This window comes from Equus caballus, chromosome 12 (assembly GCF_041296265.1).
Source record: "Equus caballus isolate H_3958 breed thoroughbred chromosome 12, TB-T2T, whole genome shotgun sequence".
NCBI lineage: Eukaryota > Metazoa > Chordata > Mammalia > Perissodactyla > Equidae > Equus > Equus caballus.
Window position 1 is genome coordinate 49,002,674 of NC_091695.1, and position 19,897 is coordinate 49,022,570.

General features: G+C 60.1%; 1 protein-coding gene across 2 annotated transcripts; it reads left to right on the forward strand.

The window, feature by feature from the left end:
* Window positions 1-1,066: 1,066 nt before the first annotated feature.
* EPS8L2 (EPS8 signaling adaptor L2) lies at window positions 1,067-19,031 on the forward strand. Of its 2 annotated transcripts, none has more exons than XM_023654761.2 (21): window positions 1,067-1,221; window positions 3,818-3,940; window positions 4,039-4,094; window positions 4,904-4,968; window positions 11,334-11,495; window positions 12,034-12,183; window positions 12,264-12,343; window positions 12,443-12,585; window positions 12,667-12,737; window positions 12,918-13,044; window positions 13,303-13,391; window positions 13,514-13,588; window positions 13,828-13,976; window positions 14,138-14,270; window positions 14,408-14,520; window positions 15,849-15,954; window positions 16,680-16,793; window positions 17,132-17,204; window positions 17,349-17,529; window positions 17,739-17,871; window positions 18,005-19,031. In XM_023654761.2, exons 2-21 carry the CDS (start codon window positions 3,897-3,899, stop codon window positions 18,086-18,088), a joined length of 2,148 nt encoding a protein of 715 aa, XP_023510529.1. In that variant the 5' UTR covers window positions 1,067-1,221; window positions 3,818-3,896; the 3' UTR covers window positions 18,089-19,031. The 2 variants fall into 2 exon arrangements, with proteins under 2 accessions (XP_023510529.1, XP_023510530.1); XM_023654762.2 differs by having other exon boundaries at window positions 1,073-1,221; window positions 3,818-3,910.
* Window positions 19,032-19,897: the final 866 nt, after the last annotated feature.

Below are 19,897 nucleotides of genomic sequence, written 5' to 3' on the forward strand. Positions count from 1 at the left end.
GAGCTCCCTGTGATGTCCCAGACAGCTGGTGGGGAGACCCGCCCCTGGGATCCTGGCGGATGTGGGGGAGTGCAGTGCTGCTGACCCTTCAGGGCGGGCGGGCCTCCCTTCTGGCAGGGGCTCCCTGGGAAATGCTCTATGCCAGTTCCAGGGAAACGCATGCCAACTGCCCTGCCCTTCTGGGACTGCAGGCCTGGGACCCTGCCTCCTGGCATACCCTTTCCGGTCCCTCCACTCCAGGAACAGTAGCCACAGCCTTCAGGTCCCTGCACGTGCCCTGGGGTGCCCGCCACTGCCTGGGCCTGCCCCCTCCCCCCTCTTCACTCCCTCCTCACCCAGCTGGCTTGGCAGGGGCATCCTGGGAGTCAGTTCAGGAGGAGGAAGAATGCCTGCCCCATGCTGTGGGCAGAAGGTGGGGCCTGGGCCTAAGGAGGGGGTACTGCCCAAGGGTACCTTCCACCAGCTCTCTGCCCTGGCTCTGAGGACAGCCTGGGCCACAGGCGTCCCCACTCTCCCATCAGACACCCCCATCCCCCAGGGGGTGCCCAGGCAGGGCTGGGGAGGCACAGAGAAAGAGACTTTTGGAGCTCCTAGATAGTGGAGGAGGAGCCCCTCCCACCTGTCCAGCTCAGAAGCAGGACCTGGGGTCTTAGACGCCCACTTGCAGATTGGAGTCTGGCCCAAGGGCTCCTCCAGACCAGAGGGTCCGGCTGAAAAGGAGGGGACCCTGTCCCAGGCCTGGGGGCAGGATGGGCCTCTGCTGAGGCACGTTAGGTTGGGGACTAGGGTCTGACCGCTTCAGGGCACCAGCCCTCCCACTGGGGCGCAGCTCGGCCTGCCCAGGAAGATGCCAGAGCCTTGCCCTGCGCGCCGCCCTGGGCCACCCCGCGGGGAGGGGCGCCCGGCCCTGGGGTGTCTGCACAGGGGGCCGCGGAGTGGGCGTTGGGGACTGAGGCAGGGAGCCTCGGTGCAGGCGGGGCGGGGCGGGGCGTCGCGTCCCGCCCCCTCCACCGCGCCCGCCCGCGGCGCCCGGTGACTCCAACCTGCCGCTCAGGTTCCTCCTCGCGGCCCCGCCCCGGCCCGGCCCGGTCCTGCCCGGCCCCGCCGCCAGTCCCTCCCGCCCGCCGGAGCCCGGGTGCCGCGGCGAGGCGCCGACAGACGGGCGGACGGACGCGCGTACGCGGGGACCACTGGCTGCCCGGGCGCGGACGCGAGGAGCAGGTGAGCGCCACACAGGGTCCCCGACCCTGCGCGCCCCGACCCCCGGGTGCCCGCCGCCCTTTAGAGCAGGAGCGACGCGGGAGCCGCGCGCGCAGAGGGTGGGTGGGGCGGGCCCGCCCCGGCCTCAGTTTCCCCAGGTGGTGATGCGACGCCGGGCTGTGGCCTGGGGGGCATCAGGGCGCCAGGGGGCTGCGCCGGTCCCGCGGGCTTCCCCTGGGCCGGTGGCCAGGAGCCCGGTCCCGCTGCGGCCTGGCTTGTCTGGTCGGGTCCTGGGGCAGCCCGGGTGCGCCTGGGTATGTTTAAGCCAAGGGCCCATGAGTCAGCTGGCCCCCTCCCAGCCCTGGGGCTCGGCGGGGGGAACCCCTTCCTCAGGTGAAGGGGTTGGTGATCGGGTTCTCCGCAGCCCCTCGAAGGCCCCACACCACCCCCCTCCCCAGGCCAGGCTGGGGCCTCCTTTGAGGCCAGACCCTTGGGGTGAGCTAGCCTACTCCCTGTGGGTCATATGTCAGGGAGCACTTCCTGGGTGTCTGAGCCAGGAGGAAACCGGGGCCAGGGAGGCATCAGGGTGGGATCAGACTTCGGGTCAAGGTTGGGGTGTGGGAGTTTCAGGGAGGAGGTTGGGGGCCTGCTGCAGCGGCCAGTGTGGGATAGATCCATGGGGGTGGGCTCGCCGGGCCTGTGGGTGTCCTCCTTCCTCTGCTGGGCTGACTTGGGGCGACCGCTGAGCATGAGGGTGTCGCTGGTGGCAGGGTAGCAGGTAGGCAGGGTTCCCGGTACACCTGAAGTGTGCCCACAGACCACCTCTGCGCCCCCCCGCTGTAGTCAGCCCCAGCCCTCTAGGAGGCAGGGCCCCGCTGGTGGCACCTCCCCTCGCCTGCCATTGCACACCGCCCCGCAGCCCTGCCCAGTCCTCTCCTGGTCCCTGCTGGGCACCTGGGCCTCGATGGCTCGGCGCTCCACCCGGCCTGGTCTGTTCAGCCCTCTCTGCTTGCCTCGGTCTCCCTAGTGCACCCTCAGCACCCTCTCCCTACCCATGGCATCCCAGGCTTCTGCCTCCCTCCCACTGGGAGGGGTGCTCCCCCACCCATAGCTCCCAGACCTGAGCACAGCCTGGGCCTGAGGGGATCCCCCATTCCAGGGCCCCACCCGGCTCCCCCTGGGCCTTAAGCTGACTCCTCCCCAAGGTCACTGGGCTGCAGAGCTGGAATTTGAACTTGGAGCTGGTCCCTCCACCCTCCCTGCCCTGCTAGGGCCTCCTCCCCCTCCGCTGCCAACTGGGCACCATGCTCAGCCCTCCCTTTGCACCCGGAAAATGGCCAAAGCAGAACGAAAGTGCAACCTGGGCCCTGCGGCTCGGGGCCAGTGTCACCCCCACCCCCCACAGGGATCGTGTTCTACTGCCCCAGTCAGCTCAAGACGCCCCCTCTCCCCTCACTGGAGCAGGCCTGTAGGTGGCCCCAGCCTCACATGCCCTCCAACCCAGATGCCTGGACACACCTCCCTGGCTGGCCCAGAGGCCCCCCACCCCACCCCAGGGGGCTGAAGGCCGCAGGCTCCCCAAGGGGAGGGCCTGCATGTCACAGCCTGTGCGTGTCTGTGTGCCCGCAGGCCTGGGTTTCGCCCAGGTGTGTGTGTACCTGGACACACGTGCCTAGTGCCCTTGGCTCAGCCCGCCAGGAATCCTATTAAGCAAACACTCACGCTCACCCACTGAGGTCATGAGCATTCCAGACATTCTCCACGGACAGACGGACAGAGGAATCTGGCCGAGCCCCTTCCCTAACCCCTCCCCGGAGAGCCAGGACCCTCAGTGGTACGTGAGAGGGGTTGGCCCAAGGCCCCCAGGCCCCTGACACATCCTGGAAGCCCTCTCTGTAGGTAGGACCTGGTCAAACCGGAAAGTCCTGGGGCGCTCCCTGCCCTGGAAACCGGCACCCCTGGTTTGTGACCCCTGATCCTGGCAGATTCTGACACACTGAAGCCACAGAGGGATGCCACCTGTGACATTTGATGGGCAGACAGTGTGAGCCCTGAGGTCCCCATGGAGCACAGACCCCACAGGACAAGGACACATCAACCTGACCCAGGGACACCAGGCTCTGCTCATGCCACAGAGGGGGGCTCCCTCTGGATTTCACCCTGAGCTGTAGGTTCCCAGAGGCCCTCCCAACCCCTGGCTCCAGCCTCATCCTGTGCTGCCTTCCTCTCATGCCCAGTCCCAGCCACCTCAGGGCCTTTGAACATGCCTTTCGCTCTGCTTGGAAGGTGCTTTCTCCTCCCGATACCCCTTCAGAGGCCCCAGACACCTGTCTCACAGCCCCACCCCGGACAGCCTCTGGGGGTGGGACACCTCTGCCAGCCCATCCTGGGGGTCGCTGTGGAGGACTGGGGCGAGATGAGGCTGCAGTGACAGCCAGATGGGACAGAGGGCAGGGGTGGTTCTGATGTGTCCTGGGATTCTGGCCAGGCTATCAGGGCTCCAGCCCCTGGATCTGGGTGGGAGGTGGGAGGAGGAGACTGAGGGCCTGCAATGGGAGTAGTGAGGCTGCTGGCCAGGCCCTGAGGAAATGTCAGCTCGACTCACCTGTCCACTCAGGTGTGGGCCGGGCACCAGGCCCTGGACTCAGGCCACACTGAGGTCTGCCCTTCCACCGCCAGCCGCCACCGAGGACGCCATGAGCCAGTCAGGGTCCGTGAGCTACTGCCTGGGTGCTGCCAAGTGAGCCCCCACCCCCACCCGCTCACCCCCTACCCCCTGAGCAGTCCCCAGGGAGGGGTGCGGCATGGGACCTGCCCTCACCAGCCCCTCCTCTACAGTGGCAGCCTGGGCCGGTCTGACGGTGTGGCCAAGATGAGTGCCAAGGACCTGTTTGGTGAGTGAGGTTTGAGGACGGGAGGCCGTGGGGGACAGCCCAACCCACACATGCAGGGCTGTGATGGGCCCCCACCAGGGGAGGTGCAGGTCTGCCCTGGGAGCCCAGAGGGGGCCCTTGGACCCTAATCAGCCAACAGCTGTTCAGGTGTCTCCCCAAAGCTCCCAGCCACTGAGCAGCCCTCCCCTACCATGCTGGTAAGGGGAGAGGCCTTTACTAATAATTCAGGGACCATCAATATTGATTCGCAGTGCTCTTTGCTGCAACCAGATCACCAAGGGAGGCGGGGGTTCAGGCAGGACTGAGTACCAGGTGTCTGCTCTGGGAGGGTGGGGCCTGGCCAGCCCCCAGACCCCCAGCTCTGCCCCTCCCCCGGACACACATGCTAGCCCTCGCCCCAGACACACTGTCTCATTTGTGCCTTTGGACAAGATGCCCAGTCTGGAAGGCAAGGAGCCCCAGGGAGGGGCAGGGAGATATTAGCTGGCAGCTCTTAGGGTGGGAGTGAGGGGGCCCAAACCCCTCCCCCAGGAAGGGGGAGCAGCCCCCATAGGAGGAGGCTGAACCTCCTGTACCCCTGCCAGGGCAGACCCCCAGTCACAGGTGTGCCATCACCACTGTGAGCCGAGGGTCCTTCTCCAGGGGTTATTCTGGAGACAGAGGGACATCCACATTCTTCTGGGAGAGGCCCTCACTCACACTTCACACTTGAGTCCTCCCTGAGGCCCAGCCTGGGAGTCCAGTCCCATGTGGACTGGGGGCTGCTGATCCCGCCCTCTGGGATGAGTGACTCGTGTCTCCCTGTTCAGAGCAGAGGAAGAAGTACTCCAACTCCAACGTCATCATGCATGAGACCTCCCAGTACCACGTCCAGGTGAGGCCGGCCGCCAGGGAGCACCCCCACCCCACATGGCACCCCGTCCTCCCAGCTCCAGGATCCCCAGGCGGGGGGAAACTGAGCCCCAGAGAGAAGTGGTCAGTCCAGGTTCTGACACCTGCAGCAGGTGGCCAGAGCCAGGGACTGCCCCACGCTTGTCCTGGACTCAGCCATAAAGGGGGAGCCTCTCTCCAGTCCTGGGGAGCTCACAGTCTGGGGGACACAGGGGACCCTGGAGCTGTCAGAGGAGAGAAGACACCAGAAGCCAACACAGGCCAGATAAGACCAGCCCTGGGTGCTGTCTGGCACTCCCCTCAGCTGGGAACACCTGGTAGGAAGGAAATTGTCATCCTGGACCCAAAACAAGGGACTGGATTGGGGGGGAAGACAGAAGGAAGACCCTTGTATTGAGCAGCTGCAGGAAAGGCCAGGGCTGCCTGATTCTGCCCGACTCCAGGGCAGTGGAGGAAGGCCGCCTGCACTCTCTGGACAGCGGCCGCTCAGCAAGGTTTTGCTCCTATGTCAAGTTAAAGTCACACTTACAACTCAGGAATATGTTTCTTAAATGACCTCCCTGCTTTTGGCAGCTGGTTGTGTTCCTGGTTCGTGGCCCTTGTCCAAGCCTGCAGGGCAGCAGGCTAGGAATAGCGGAGGAGGGCAGGAGGTGGGGGGCCCCGGAACTGGGAAGATGAGGGGCCTGGACCAGGAAGATGGGGGGTCCTAGACCAGGAAGAGGGGTTGTGTTGGACCAGGAAGATGAAGGGACTCTGGACCAGGAAGGTGAGGGACCAGGAAGATGAGGGGCCTGGACCAGGAAGAGGGGTTGTGTTGGACCAGGAAGATGAGGGGACTCTGGACCAGGAAGGCAAGGACTTCCCTCCTGACAGCAACCTCCCTGCCTGCAGAGGCCAGACGAGTCACTGCTGTCTGTGCCTCAGTTTCCTAGTCTGTGCAATGGGTCCACAGAGACATCGGGAGTCCCCAGGCTCTTGAATTGGCCTGTGTTGGGAGCGGCCCTCCCTGCCAGCCTGGGTAGGGTGGAGCTATTTTGTGCAGCCAGGCTGGTGACTGCTGCCAGCTCATTGTCCTAGGGCAGGGCACGGAGAGTGGATGGGTCAGCTGCATCCCTTTCATTCCCAGACGGCTCGGCCACCTCTCTCAGGGAGGAAGAACTTTGTCCTTCTTGGTGAGGAACCACCTATGCCACTGGGGCCTCCCAGCCCTTCTCCTGGACTTTGGTCCAAGCTGGCCTGTGGAAGGACCCCAGCCCGGGGGCACCGCTCCTGTCTGCCCAGCAGCCAGCAAGGCCCGGGGAGTGGGCGGGGTTTGCCGGCGCCTCCCAGATGAGGAAACTGAGGCACAGAGAGAGAATGAGAGGTGGGGGCAAGATCAGACCCACCCTGACAATGCGGGGGCTGCCGAAGCCTTGTGGGTTTGTTTTTTTTAACTTTTTTCTAAATTAGCATACAGTGAAATTGACCCTGTGTGGTCACAGCTTTCCCCCACCCCAATGTCTGGCGATGCTGCTCTGTCCTCCATCGCTAGAGTTTTGTCTTTTTGAGAATCCCGTATAAATGAAGTCACACGGTTTATAATTATCCTTGTTCTTCTGCTTTGTAAACTTATTTCAAGAAAATGCGTGTGTAGAGCAGGACTTCCCTACAGCACTATGCTGCGGGGGCCCCTGCACGGCACCGCGTCTGTCCACAGGCTCCCTACTGACCGGGAGGCGTCCTTCACATACATGGTTGGGCGGGTGGGTTGGAAACATCTTCTCCCAGTCTGGCTTGTTGATTCGAATGTATAGCTGTCTTTCTTTCTTTTTTTTTGTCTGAGGAAGATTAGCCCTGAGCTAACTGCTGCCAATCCCCCTCTTTTTGCTGAGGAAGAGTGGCCCTGAGCTAACATCCATGCCCATCTTCCTCTACTTTATATGTGGGACGCCTACCACAGCATGCCTTGCCAAGCGGTGCCATGTCCGCACCCGGGATCTGAACCCCAGGCCGCTGAAGCAGAACGTGCGCACTTAACTGCTGCACGACCTGGCTGGCCCCCATAGCTGTCTTTCGATGAGCAGAAATGTTTACTTTTAATGACGTCCAATCATATCCATTTTTCTTTTATGGTTAGGGTTTGTTTTTTGGGTTTTTTTTTTGGTCATTACTTGACCCAAGGCTCTAAACATTTCTTCCTGTGTTTTCTTCTAGATACTTCTTAGTTTAGGCTTTTACCTTTAGGCCTATGGTCCATTTTAAATTCATTTTTGCGTATGGTGTGACTCAAGGCTAATTTTTGGGGTATGAGACTCAAGGCCAATTTTTTCCCCATGGGATGTGCATTTATATTAAAAAGACTTTCCTTCCCTCATTAAATTGCTTCGGTGCCTTTGTCAAAAATCGGTGAATTAGGAATGGGTGGGTCTATTCCTGGACTCGGTCTCTTTCACCCTCTTTCGCTCATTGTAGCTTTGTTATCTATCTTGAAATCAGGCCACATGAGTCCTCCAACTTTGTTGTTTTTCTTCAAGATTTTCTTGACTATTCTAAGTTCTTCGGACTGGCATTTACGTTTTAGAATCAAATTGTCCATTTCTACCACCAAAAAAAGCCTCTTAGAATTTTGATTGGCATTGAGTCAAATCTTTGGATCCTTTTAGGGAGAATTGATATCTTTCCCATTGAGTGTTTGCCATCCGTGAACCCAGTGTCTCCACTTACTGGATCTTCTCTCATTTCTCTCAGGATGTTTTGTGGGTTCACTATAGAGACCTGACGTATCTTTTGTTAAAACACATCTTTAGGTATTTAATTTTTATATACTGTTGTAAATGGTATTTTTTAAATTTTATTTTCCAATTGCTGCTAGCATATAGAAAAACAATTGAAGTTTCATATACTGATGCAGTATCCTGAGACTTCCCTGAATTCGTTGGTTTTTCTGGTCGTTTGCTCTTAGAGTCATTGGATTTCATACGGATACAGTCACGTTGTCTGAAAATGTTAATTTCTTATTTTTAGCCACTTTCTTTCTCTTGCTTCATTGCCCTGGCTAGGACCACGAGGTCAATGCTGAAGAAAAGTAATGTGTGTGGCAACCCTTGACCTGTGTCCAGTCTTAGAAGAAAGTAGTCAAGGTTTTCCCGTATTCTATGCTGTGTGTTTTGGTACTTACCCTTTGTTAGAGGGAAAGTTCCTCTCCGTTCCGTGTGTGCTGAGAGTTTTTATCATGAAAGATGTTGGATTTTGTCAAATGCTTTCTCTGTTGAGAAATCTATCGACTGGATCTGTTGAGACTCATTCACTGCTGTTCACGTAGGGAATCACGCTGATGGACTTTCTTGAACATTGAACCAACCTTGCATTTCTGGGCTGACTCTCATTTATTCGTGGTGTGTTATCCTTTTAATGGGTTGACAGACTAATTGGTAATACTTTGTGAAGGATATTTTGCATTAATGTTTATTAGTTCTTTGCCTTTTCCTGTAATGCCCTTGCAGGCCTTGGTGTCAGAGTTACGTTGGCCTTACAGAACGAGTGGGGAATTATTCCCTCCTCTTCTGTTCTTAGAGAGAGTTTATGAAAAACTGTGATTATTTCTTCCTTAAGTCTCTGATGGGATTCACCTGTGAGGCCCTCTGAGGCTGGAGTTCTCTTTGTCAAGAGGTTTTGGGTTATGAATTCACATTGATGCCTGTAAGACGTGTAATGATGTCACCTCTTTTTTTCTGGCTATTGATAATTTGTGTTTTCTCTATTTTTCTCTTGATCAGTCTTGCTAGGGGGCTATCAATTTCATTAATCTTCCAGAACTGACTCTGGGCTTCGTTGATTTTTCTCTCTTGTTTGTTCGTTCACTGGTTTGTTGATCTCTGCTCTTAATTTCCTTCCTTCCACTTACTCTGGGTTTTATTTGATTGTCTTTTCCTACTTTCTTAAGGGGACTGCGTCGGTCATTGGTAATAAGCTTTCCTTCTTTCCTAACATTCATTTAAGCTACACAGTTCCCTGGAAGAACTCCGTTAGCTGTATCCACGATTTTGGTGTGCGTGTTTTTATTATCGCTCAGTTCAGAATGCTTTCTCATTTTCCTGTGACTTCCTTGACACAGGACTCATTTAGACGGTTCTTCATTTTTCACGTAAGCATTTACAGCTGTAAATTTCCGCCAGCACTGCGTTTAGTGAGTTGGGTTTTCATTTTCATTCGTCTCTAAGTATTTTCTTATTTCCCTGTGACCTCATCTTTCACCCGTTGGTTGTTTAAAAATGTGTTTAAGTTTCCACAAATTTGGACCCATGAGTGATTTAGAAGTGTGTTGCTTAATTTCCAATTTTGGGGGGGTTTCCAGTTATCTTTTTGTTATCTCTGTCTGATTTAATTCCACTATGGTCAGCGAACATACTCTGTGTGGTTTCAGTCATTTGAGATTGACAGAGTCTTGTTCTGTGGCCCGGTAGCAGTTTATTTGGTTTGGTCGTGTTGTGCTTTGCTTAACAACATGTTTTGGGTTTTACCCCGCCTGGCACAGACAGATCAGCTGCCTTCTATCCCATCACGTGCTTATGCCGACTTATCTCTCTAACCTGCTGATGGACCTGTAGGTCAGGTCCAGCCTCTTACTACAAACACTTGTGTAGTGAGCAGCCCCGCACCCATGCCATGTTCTGCACGTGTGCAGTTACCTGCAGCAGAATTGTGAGAGGAAAGCGTGTGCATCTTTAGAGGTGTCACCGATTTCTCCCCAGAGTGGCTGACCATGTGCAGAATGAGGGTTCTTCCGTTTCTCCACAGCTTAACCCATAGATGTAACCCACAGGGATTTGTTAGTACTGCTCAGTAGAATAGGTAAAAAATTCAGTTGTTGATTCATTCCTAACACAATGGTCTCAGAGTTTCAATTTGCAATTCTTCTATTGAATGAGATTGTGCACAATTTTCTATATTAAAAAGTTACTAGGGCCGGCCCCCTGGCGTGGTAGTGAAATTTGCACACTCTGCTTCAGCAGCCTGGGTTCGAGGGTTGGGATCCCACGTGCAGACCTACACTGTTCGTCAAGCCACACCGTATAAAGTAGAGGAAGAGTGGCCACAGATGTTAGCTCAGGGACAATCTTCCTCAGCAAAAGAAAGAAAGTTACTTATATTTCTTTTCCTGTAGACTCTCTGTTCACATCTTTTGCGAGTTTTTCTTTTGGGGTGTTAAACTTTTAGTTATTTACAATTTTTTTCATTTATTGTTGGTATCCTTAATTATTATATTTAACAAAATAGAGCTTTTAACAAAGTAAGCACTATGTTTGTAATGCAAATTGGTCTTTTTGTATATTAAGAAAATTAGCCTTCTTCATATCTATTCGATCTATGTTTTTTTCACTTTGTTCTTTTTTACTTTATATATGGCATTTTTTTTCCAGGCAGAAACTTTTGTTTTTTTATTGAGTCAGATGTATTGGTCTTTTCTTTCGAGCATCTGGATTTTCTTTCTTGCTCAGGAAAGTGCCCCCGTGAGGAAGTCTCACTGTCAGAAATCTCCCAGCGTTTTCCTCCAGCGCTTTCATGGTTTCGTGTTTTACGGTTAGGTCTTGACTGCCTGGAGTCGACGTCCATGTTGATCCAGCTGTCCCAGCGTTGTTTACCGAATCCAGCAAAGGGCAGCACGGACACTTGGGGGAGGCTGGCAGGAGGAGGGGCCTGAGCTGGGCTTGGAGCGAGAGGAGAGGAGGACACTGGGAAGGGAAGGGCTGGGCTGGCCAAGGGTCTCCAGGGGCGGCCCAGACCCCAGACGGCCGCCCAGGACACTCACTTCCTCCCTGCATGTTCATTGACGGCCTGGGCTCTGGGGAGACAGCAGTGAGCCCAGCAGCCGATAAATAAACAAAGAAGCATGCTGCCGGATCACGATGAATAAAAACCAGGGCACGTCAGGGTTGCGGTATCAGAGCGAGGCTGTAGCTGGGCAATCAGGAAGGCAGCGTCCCAGCAGAATCCTGAAGGAACAGAGAGCTGGGGAAGCCCAGGGGAGGGGGGTAGAGAAAGCACGTGCCAGGTCTGCTGGGGGGAAGGGAGGCTGGTGTTCCCGGAGCCCAGCGACAGGAGACAGGATGGGGTAGGAGACTGTTTGTGTAGGGTTGCTAAGGGTCTTATTGGGGCATGTCCAGGGCCCCCACGGACATCCACCAAGGCAGAGAAGAGACCCCCTTAAGGTAGGGTTGTGTGTCTTCAGGCCCCCAGGACAGGGATGTTCCCCCTCAGACCCCCAGGGTTGGCTGTGGCCCTCTGACCCCCCAGGGCACAGCCCTTTGGCCCTGGCTCTTGGCACAAGGAGGGCTCTGCCCTGAGTGACCGCCTGCTGCCGGTCCCCAGCACTTGGCCACATTCATCATGGACAAAAGTGAGGCCATCGTGTCTGTGGACGATGCCATCCGGAAGCTGGTGCAGCTGAGCTCCAAGGAGAAGATCTGGACACAGGAGATGCTGCTGCAGGTCAACGACAAGTCTCTGCGGCTGCTGGACATAGAGTCCCAGGTGCGGCTGCAGGGGCAGGGAGGGCGGCCGCCTGTCCTGCAAGGTGGGCCAAGGATGTGGCCAAGAGGCACAGCTGGGCTCTGTGGGGGGCGGGGAACAGGAGAGGGCAAAGGGCTGGCAGGCCGGGAGGGACCAGAAGAGGCTGAGAGTCCAGGGGAGCCACATCATACAAGGCCATGTCCACCTCTGCCAGAGCCTGTCCACCAGCTGTACCAAGCCAGGGCCTGGCAGTGTCCAGGGATCTGTGTGCCACAGCTGTGGCTGTTGCCTGGTGGAGTCCCGTGTCTGTGTCCACGTCGCTTTTCTGTGCCTGCCAGTTACGCTTGTATTTGCGTCCGTTGCATGAGCTCCACAGGCTGGGCCTACATGTCGCACCCGTGTCCATGGCACTGTGTCCGTCACTCGGATCCATCCCGTGCCCAGGGCTGTGAGCCCACGTCCATGTCCGGGTCCATGTTTGAGTCACGCCTGTGCGACATGGCTGAGCCCGCGTCCAAGCCCATGTCCAGGTCCCCGTCCGAGCCCCCTTGTCCCCCAGGAGGAGCTAGAGAACTTCCCGCTGCCAACTGTGCGGCACAGCCAGACGGTGCTGAACCAGCTGCGCTACCCGTCGGTGCTGCTGCTTGTGTGCCAGGACTCGGAGCAGAACAAGCCCGACATCCACTTCTTCCACTGCGACGAGGTGGAGGTGAGGTGGGGCCGGGCCAGGGCGGGCAGGGGGCAGGGGCACCGTGGCCACCCAAGCCATCCTGACCCCTGTCCTTGCAGGCAGAGCTGGTGCACGAGGACATCGAGAGCGCGCTGGCCGACTGCCGGCTGGGGAAGAAGATGCGGCCGCAGACCCTGAAGTAGGGCGGCGGGGCACGGTGGGGGGTGGGGGTAGTGGGGGCAGAGGGGCCGGCCCGGGGCCGTGGCCAGGCTGAGCGGGGCCTTCGTCCCCACTCCAGGGGCCACCAGGAGAAGATCCGGCAGCGGCTGTCGGTCCTGCCTCCCCCCCAGGGCCCGGCCCCCATCCCCTTCCAGCGCCACGGCGGGGACTCCCCTACCACCAAGAACCGAGTGGGCCTGCCTGTGCCTCTCAGTGAGCCAAGTAGGCAGAGGGGCTGGGCTGGGGGTTGCATGGGGGTCCGTGCGGGGGCTCCAGTCAGCAGCAGCTCTGTCTCCCACCCAGGCTTCCTCCGGCGGGAGTCTCTGGAGGAGGAGCCGCGGGCCGTGCTGGCGCAGAAGATAGAGAAGGAGACGGTGGGTCTTGCTCAGGACCGTCTGGGGCGCCCACCCACCCTGTGCCCCCACGGGCTGCCGCCAGCCAGCACCCACGCCCAGTCCCAGGCTGGGGGGCCAAGAGGCCGCGCGCTTGGGGCTGTCCCTGCAGCAGGCGGGACGCCTGAGGCTGACCTCTGCCCCCACCCACTCTGCCCCCAGCAAATCCTCAACTGCGCCCTGGACGACATCGAGTGGTTCGTGGCTCGGCTGCAGAAGGCGGCCGAGGCTTTCAAGCAGCTGAACCAGCGCAAGAAGGGGAAGAAGAAGGGCAAGAAGGGGCCTGCAGGTGGGGGCCCAGGGTTGGGGAGGGACGGCAGTGGAGGGCAGAGGAGTGGGGCAGCCAATGGGGAGATGGGGAGACCAAGGGGCAGCAGAGGCGGGGGGTGGGGAGGAGGTCAGGGTCAGGTTGGGGTTGGGGGACAGAGGGGGCCACTGGTCTGGGGAAGGTGCCGTCGGAGCGTGTGGACTGCGTCAGACTGGATGGCCAGATCCACTGGGTGCAGCGACAGGGGCAGCCAGGCTCATGGCCACCCCGCCATTCCAGAGGGCGTCCTCACGCTGCGGGCACGGCCCCCCTCCGAGGCTGAGTTTGTGGACTGTTTCCAGAAAACAAAGCTGGCCATCAACCTGCTCGTGAGTGCCCCCGCCCCTCCCCACCCTGTCCCTCTGTGCTGACATTGTTGGGGGGGTCCAGGGTCCTTGTCCCCTGCCCTGTCTGTCTGCCACCTGCTCACTCACGGCCTCCCCCCACCCAGGCCAAGCTGCAGAAGCACATTCAGAACCCCAGCGCAGCAGAACTGGCGCACTTCCTCTTCGGGCCTCTGGACCTGGTGCCTGGGGCTGGGGGGCGCGCAGGCCCGGGGGGGTGGGGAGCCAGGGCCGTGGGGTGACTGCCCCTGGTTGAGGGCGGGGAAAGCAAGTGGCCACCTTAGGCAGCTGGCTGGGGCCGGGCATCCCCCTCCAAGTGGTGGGTGCTGTGAGCCGGCCTCTGGTGCTGCGGGCGGGCAGGTGGGCGGGCCAGGGCTGAGGTCCAGTGGCATGACCCCCTCTGAACCCTGCCGTGCCCCAGATTGTCAGCACCTGTGGTGGCCCAGACATCGCACGCTCAGTCTCCAGTCCCCTGCTCTCCCGTGACGCTGTGGGCTTCCTGCGCGGCCACCTGGTCCCCAAGGAGATGGCGCTATGGGAGTCGCTGGGGGAGACCTGGACACGCCCCCGGTAGCAGAGCGGGCAGGGAGGGGTGGGGAGGGGGCCCAGGCAGGCCAATGCAGGGCACTGGCCAGACCAGAGTGGGGTCCCTGGCAGGCCGGGCTGGGGGCCTTGCGTGGGACCAGTTTGAATGGGTGGGCACGGCTCACCCCCGGGACCTCCCACCCCAGCTCCGAGTGGCCACGGGAGCCGCGGGTGCCCCTCTACGTGCCCAAGTTCCAGAGCGGCTGGGAGCCCCCCCTGGACGTGCTGCAGGAGGCTCCCTGGGAAGTGGAGGGGCTGGTGTCCGCCCCCAGTGACGAGGTCAGAGCACCCACAGCCTCCCACCCCACTGCTCTCCCCCTCAGCCCCCCTCTGCCCACAGCCCTCACCACTCCTGCCCCACCTCCCAACCCAGCCCCCACCCCGCGCCAAGCCCAGACAGTCCACTTTTCCCTCAGCCGACTCCAGGGAGCCGACTGTCCTTTCGAAGCTCCCAGAAGCACAGCCTTGTACCTGAGCCAACATCCCCAGGAGACGTCCTTCCCCCAGTCAGCTCCCCACATATTCTCAGGTAAGCTCCCCTCAAAGTGGAGGAGTGTGGCACTCACCCCTCAAAACACAGAGGCTCTGGCATGAGTACGCTGCCACCAGGTGGTGGCAAATGCCTTGTTCATGCCGTTGAAAATAGCTGTTTCCAAACTAGAGCCAGGTTTTCGTTCTAACTTTATAATATACAGTTGAAGGGAAAATATCAAAGGCTACCTGTAAATTCACAGTTCTAATACATCCTCTCTTTTCATGTCTCCACATTTATGTGTTAGAATCCTGGTTAGAAATTTACTAAACCACTGAACTTAAGTGGTTTCGCCATTCCCTGTTGCCCTGTTGGGGCTGATTAGGCCCAGCCTCAGGGTCAGAGAATGAGACTGAGGGTCTGGCTAGACCAGCCTTTCCTCACCACACACACACATTTCCGCAGACCACATCGGCAGACCCAAGATCGGGGAGCCGCCATCCTTCTCCATCTCTCCTCCCACTTTCTGTTCTGGCTCTGGCCCCCGATTTGCCTAGGGAGGCGGTTATCCTGCCCAAGCCAGGCCGCATCCATGTTTTAACTAAGTGTGTCCGTCCCCTTGCCCCACAGCACCAGCCTGGTACCCGTGGTTCCTGGCCTAAGGCCACGCTTTAAGAAACATTTTCATCCTCTGACCTCCAGCCCCTGGCCAGTCCACTCTGGCCAATCGTGACAGCCCTGCCAGGGCTCCTGGGGCCACCCCAGCCTCAGCCCCTCTCTTCCTCAGTGTCCTGAGGCCTGCACCTGGATGGTCGGGGGCCTGAGTGACCGGGAGGGATGGCCCAGTGTAGGCGGCAGCCACAGGCCTGCTCTGTGCTGAGGCTGGGACACCCCCAGCCAGAGCTGCACCCCCGTGGCCCTGCCGCTCATGGGCAGACCTGGTTGTGTGTGCTCGTGCACTGTCTACAGTGCTCAAAGGGCCACAGCTCTGAAAATGCCTGGCCCTCCTTCTTGGTCAGCTGCTTTCCAGGAGCAGCTGTGACCATGTCATTTCTCGGGTATCTGCCTGGCTCTGGTTCCCCTGGGGGACCGGGCCTAGAGAGCCCCTGAGGTGGCCTGGGCTGGGGAGGGCCTTGCTGTGCCCACAGGCCCCTGCGTCCCACCCGCCTCTGCCACCCCCACCTCCACACAGGGAGCCCCAGACGCTCTGGGGCTGTCACAGTTTCCATTCCCGGCTGATGAGCTGCAGCCTCTCTCTGCTGCGACCTCGGAGAGCCGAACGGGAGGCAGCCACGCACCTGGGAAGCTGCTCCCCCGGCCTGGCCCCAGGTCCAAGAGGAGACCCAAGCCCAGTCCTGGCCCTCAGCCCTTCCCGTTCCACACAGGGGCTACGAACCCACACCAGCCATGGCCAAGTACGTCAGGGTCCTCTATGACTTCACAGCCCGCAATGCCAATGAGCTGTCTGTGCTCAAGGACGAGGTCCTGGAGGTGAGTGGGGGCCGGGTGGGAGGCGGCTGCCCAGGGGAGGCCGGGCCGGGCTGGGGAGCAGGCGGGGGCCAGTCTGCGTCACACTGGGGCCTGACCTGTCTGCCCGATCCCTTTCCCCAGGGCTGTACCATTGGGCTCCAGTCTTGGAATCTGGGTCCACAGCCTGCCCCCCACCCTCAGCACAACCTGGCTGAGGGGCCTCCTTGTCTTGGGGATCTCGGAGGGGGCTCGGGGCTCCTGTGCTAGGTTGGGCTCTGCTCAGGCTGGAGGATGGGCCCCCTCTGTGCAAGCAGGGGACCTTCCAACCCAGCAGGGGCTTGTTATTCATGCCCACCCTGGAGACCCCTCACAGCACTGTCTGTGTTTGGTGCCAATCCCAAATCCAGGCCACCCACTGGGGGACAGAAAGTAGAGCGGGCTGGGGGGGGTACGGTGATCTACATCCACAACCAGGCCAGAGACACCTGGCTCAGGATGCTGCCAAGGTGGGAGGGGGTCAGGGGGAGGGTGGCCCCTATGGGTAGGATGTAAGGGCTGGTGGGGTGAGGGGGCGCCATAAGACTTGGGGGGGGCGCTCACGGCAGGGGAGACACCAGAACTCTCTCTGGCCCATCTGTAAAGAGGGGCTCATGCTGGTGGTCTGAGCACCCCACACTGGTGTCCATGGCTGGAGGAGAGGTGGGACCTGTGAGTCAGGGGTGACTGTGGAGGTGTGGCGCCCACAGGTGCTGGACGACAGCCACCAGTGGTGGAAGCTTCGCAATCGCAGTGGCCAGGCAGGCTACGTGCCCTGCAACATCCTGGACGAGACCCGGCTGGAGGACATCCCCCCAGAGCAGGCGAGTGGGAGGGGAGAGGTGTCTGCAGTCAGGGCTGGGCTGTGTCCCACTTGGTGGGGGAGGCAGCTTGGGGGGTGGTAGGTGCAGCCCAGGCTCAGCCAAAGACCGGGCCCTGGGCCTGAATCCTTGCTGCAGCGGCTGGTGTGGGGGCTCCCGGGGTCTCAGCCAAGGTTAGGAAGGGCTGGCCCCTGGGCCAGGGGGATCCTGGGCAGGTCCAGGGATGGCGAGGGGGAGGGGGCAGGAGAGGTGCCTCACATTCTTACTCTAACACTGCTGGGAGGAATGGAGAGCTGAGCCTGATGGCACCCCTCACCCCGCCTCGCCACACACCCCTGCAGGCCGGGCTGAAATACTGGGGTCCTGCCAGCCCAACCCACAAGCTGCCCCCAAGCTTCGCCGGGAACAAAAATGGTGAGGAATAGGGCCACCAGACAGCTGCGGGCTGGGGACCCAGAGTCACCTGGGGAGGGGGTGGAGGGGGGCCCCACCAGGGGACGGGAGCCCTGGGTCGGCACAGTGGGGGCAGGGCCTAAACCGCCACCCTCACCCCCCAAGAACTGATCCACCACATGGATGAGGTCAATGACGAGCTCATCAAGAAGATCAGCAACATCAAGACGCAGCCACAGCGGCCCTTCCGCGTGGAGCGCAGCCAGCCGGTCAGCCTGCCCCTCACCTACGAGTCGGGCCCCGATGAGGTCCGCGCCTGGCTGGAGGCCAAGGCCTTCAGCGCCCGGTGAGCCCGCAGTGGGCATGTGGAGTGGCAGGGGACCGGCAGTTGCGGGCAGGAGGCCAGCAGGTGCAGGCAGGGGCCTGGCAGGGGTAGACAGGTGGGAGCAAGGGGCCAGCAGGTGCAGACAGGTGCGGGCAGGTGCGGGCAGGTGCAGGCTGCCACGCCCACAGCCCCACCCTCACACCCGACCCCTCTTGGCTCTTGCCCCCCAGGATCGTGGAGAACCTGGGCATCCTGACCGGGCCCCAGCTCTTCTCGCTCAACAAAGATGAGCTGAAGAAAGTGTGCGGGGAGGATGGCATCCGCGTGTACAGCCAGCTCACGGTGCAGAAGGCCGTCCTGGAGGTGAGCTGGTGCCCGCCCTCCTGCACCCCCCCCCGCCCCAGCACACCTCCACCCCCTTGCAGGAAAAGGGGAAGGCAGAGGGACCCTGACCTGCGCTCTCCTAGGCTAAGACTGCCCCATCCCCCCTCCTCAGAAGCAGCAAGGTGGGTCGGAGCTGGAGGAACTCATGAACAAGTTTCATTCCAAGAACCAGAGGAGGATGGAGGAGGAGAGCTAGACCTGGCTGTTTGGGGCCCCCTTGCACCTGTGGCTGGGGAGACACACCTGCGGGACCCACCCCCAGCACCTGGAGTATTATTTTTGTATGTGTATGTATTTTGTACTGTGGACACGGGATGGAGCGTGCTGCTGGCTGGGGGCCCCTGCACCTGGCTGGAGCCTGCTCACCTGCCTCGTGACACATGGCCTGTCCTCAGCAATGCCCCAGCCCACGCTCACCCACCTGCTCCAAGGCCCACCTCAGCCAAACCTGCTGCCTAGAGGTGCCAGCCCCTCGTCCACCCAACCCCTGAGGTCTGTTCCAGACCCAGCCCAGCTCCCTTCCCACCTCAACCCACACCTCTCCCCAAGGCTACAGAACCCCCAGGGACTTTTCCTCTGGCCTCTCGTGTCCACAAGGGGGTTCCCCCTGGCCCTTGTGACTCTGGCCCTATCCCCACCCTCATGGATGCTCACTTCCACACCCACTTGCACCCAACTGCACCCCTACACCTCTGGACGGGCTGTGGGCCAGAAGGGCAGCCGATCTCAGTTGCCCAGCCACCCTGAGCACTAAGCTGACCCAACTGCTGACCCTTGCCCTCAGATATTGCCCACAGCACCCATCCAGTGCACTGACCCCCAAGGGTGGTGGTGGGGAGCTCCAGGCCCCACTGGAGTGGGCTCCATGCTGTACTCCCTCCCCCATGTTGAGGAGCGAGCATGGACTGGACACATACTCACCCAAGCCCTGGCCTTGGACACCCCCCGCCCCCACCCCACCCCCTTGGCAGAGCCTAAGAAAGGAACTTTTTCTGACCAAGTCTCAGGCCAGCCTCACCCTGCATGCTGTGCGGGTGGCAGGTGAGTCTTGGAGCCCTGGACTCTGAGGGTCACACCCCAGAGATGAGAGGTGACGAGGCTCAAAGGCCATGTCATTAAACCAGTTAAGTCTCCTAGCAGCCACGTGTCTGTCTCCTGGAGGTGGGGGTGGTGTCACTGTGGGTCCTAAAGGTCACCTGAGCTTGCACGCTGAGTAAGAGCCCTGGGGCAGAGGGCAGGTCATGGCCAGGCCGGGCCATGGACAGTCCAAGTAAGGCTGCTCGCCCCCTGACCCTAGTGGGGGCCTCCCCTCCACACATGTCCCTGAGAGCCTGGAGGACGCTCCTAGGAGGTGAGGGGCTGAGGGGGGCCCTGCCCACGCTCCTTGCTGTGGTCTCCCAGGCCAGGTGTCCGGAAGGCCTGAACTGTGGGAATGGTGTGGAGCCAGGTCTGCCTGACAGGCAGGGCCACCAGGGAGGAGGCATGAGTCAGAGGGCAAGGCGGAAACTGGGTTTGGAGAGCTGAGCCCAAGGAGAGGGTGTGGGGTGGCCGCTGGGCTGACAGTCAGCTGGGATAGGGCGGTTCAAGGGGTAACCTTGAGCAGCACCTGAACACCGGGCCAGCGCCACCCCCAGCTCACCTGGGCCCCACCCCTGACTCTCAGAGGAGGCTCTGGCGCCCTCTGCTGGCGGCTCTGCATGCTGCGGGGCATTGCGGCCAGGAGGCACCCTAGCACCTGGCCAGATAGGGGAGTCTTGACCTGCAAGTCCCCAAAGCAGCCAGCAGACCAGTCCTGGGTCAGGGTGTCCCGTGGGCTCAGTCCTGGTGTCCCCTCCTGATGGGCAGGGGTGACTGCGAGGGGTTCAGATGCAGAGGCCAGGTTGTTCCCAGCAGGGCGGGGTGGGGAGGGCTGTCACTCAGCTGGTCCACCACTGAGCCAGGCCTGGGGAGCCCCGAGTCTCAGCTGGGACAGGCCACACTGGGCCGAGTCTGTCCAGCAGGGCTC

Coding starts and splice junctions, on each gene's coding strand:
- EPS8L2 (XM_023654761.2), top strand. CDS start 3,897: ATGAGCCAGTCAGGGTCCGTGAGCTACTGCCTGGGTGCTGCCAA. Junction 3,941..4,038: donor TACTGCCTGGGTGCTGCCAA/GTGAGCCCCCAC, acceptor CCTCCTCTACAG/TGGCAGCCTGGGCCGGTCTG. Junction 17,205..17,348: donor CTTCGCCGGGAACAAAAATG/GTGAGGAATAGG, acceptor TCACCCCCCAAG/AACTGATCCACCACATGGAT.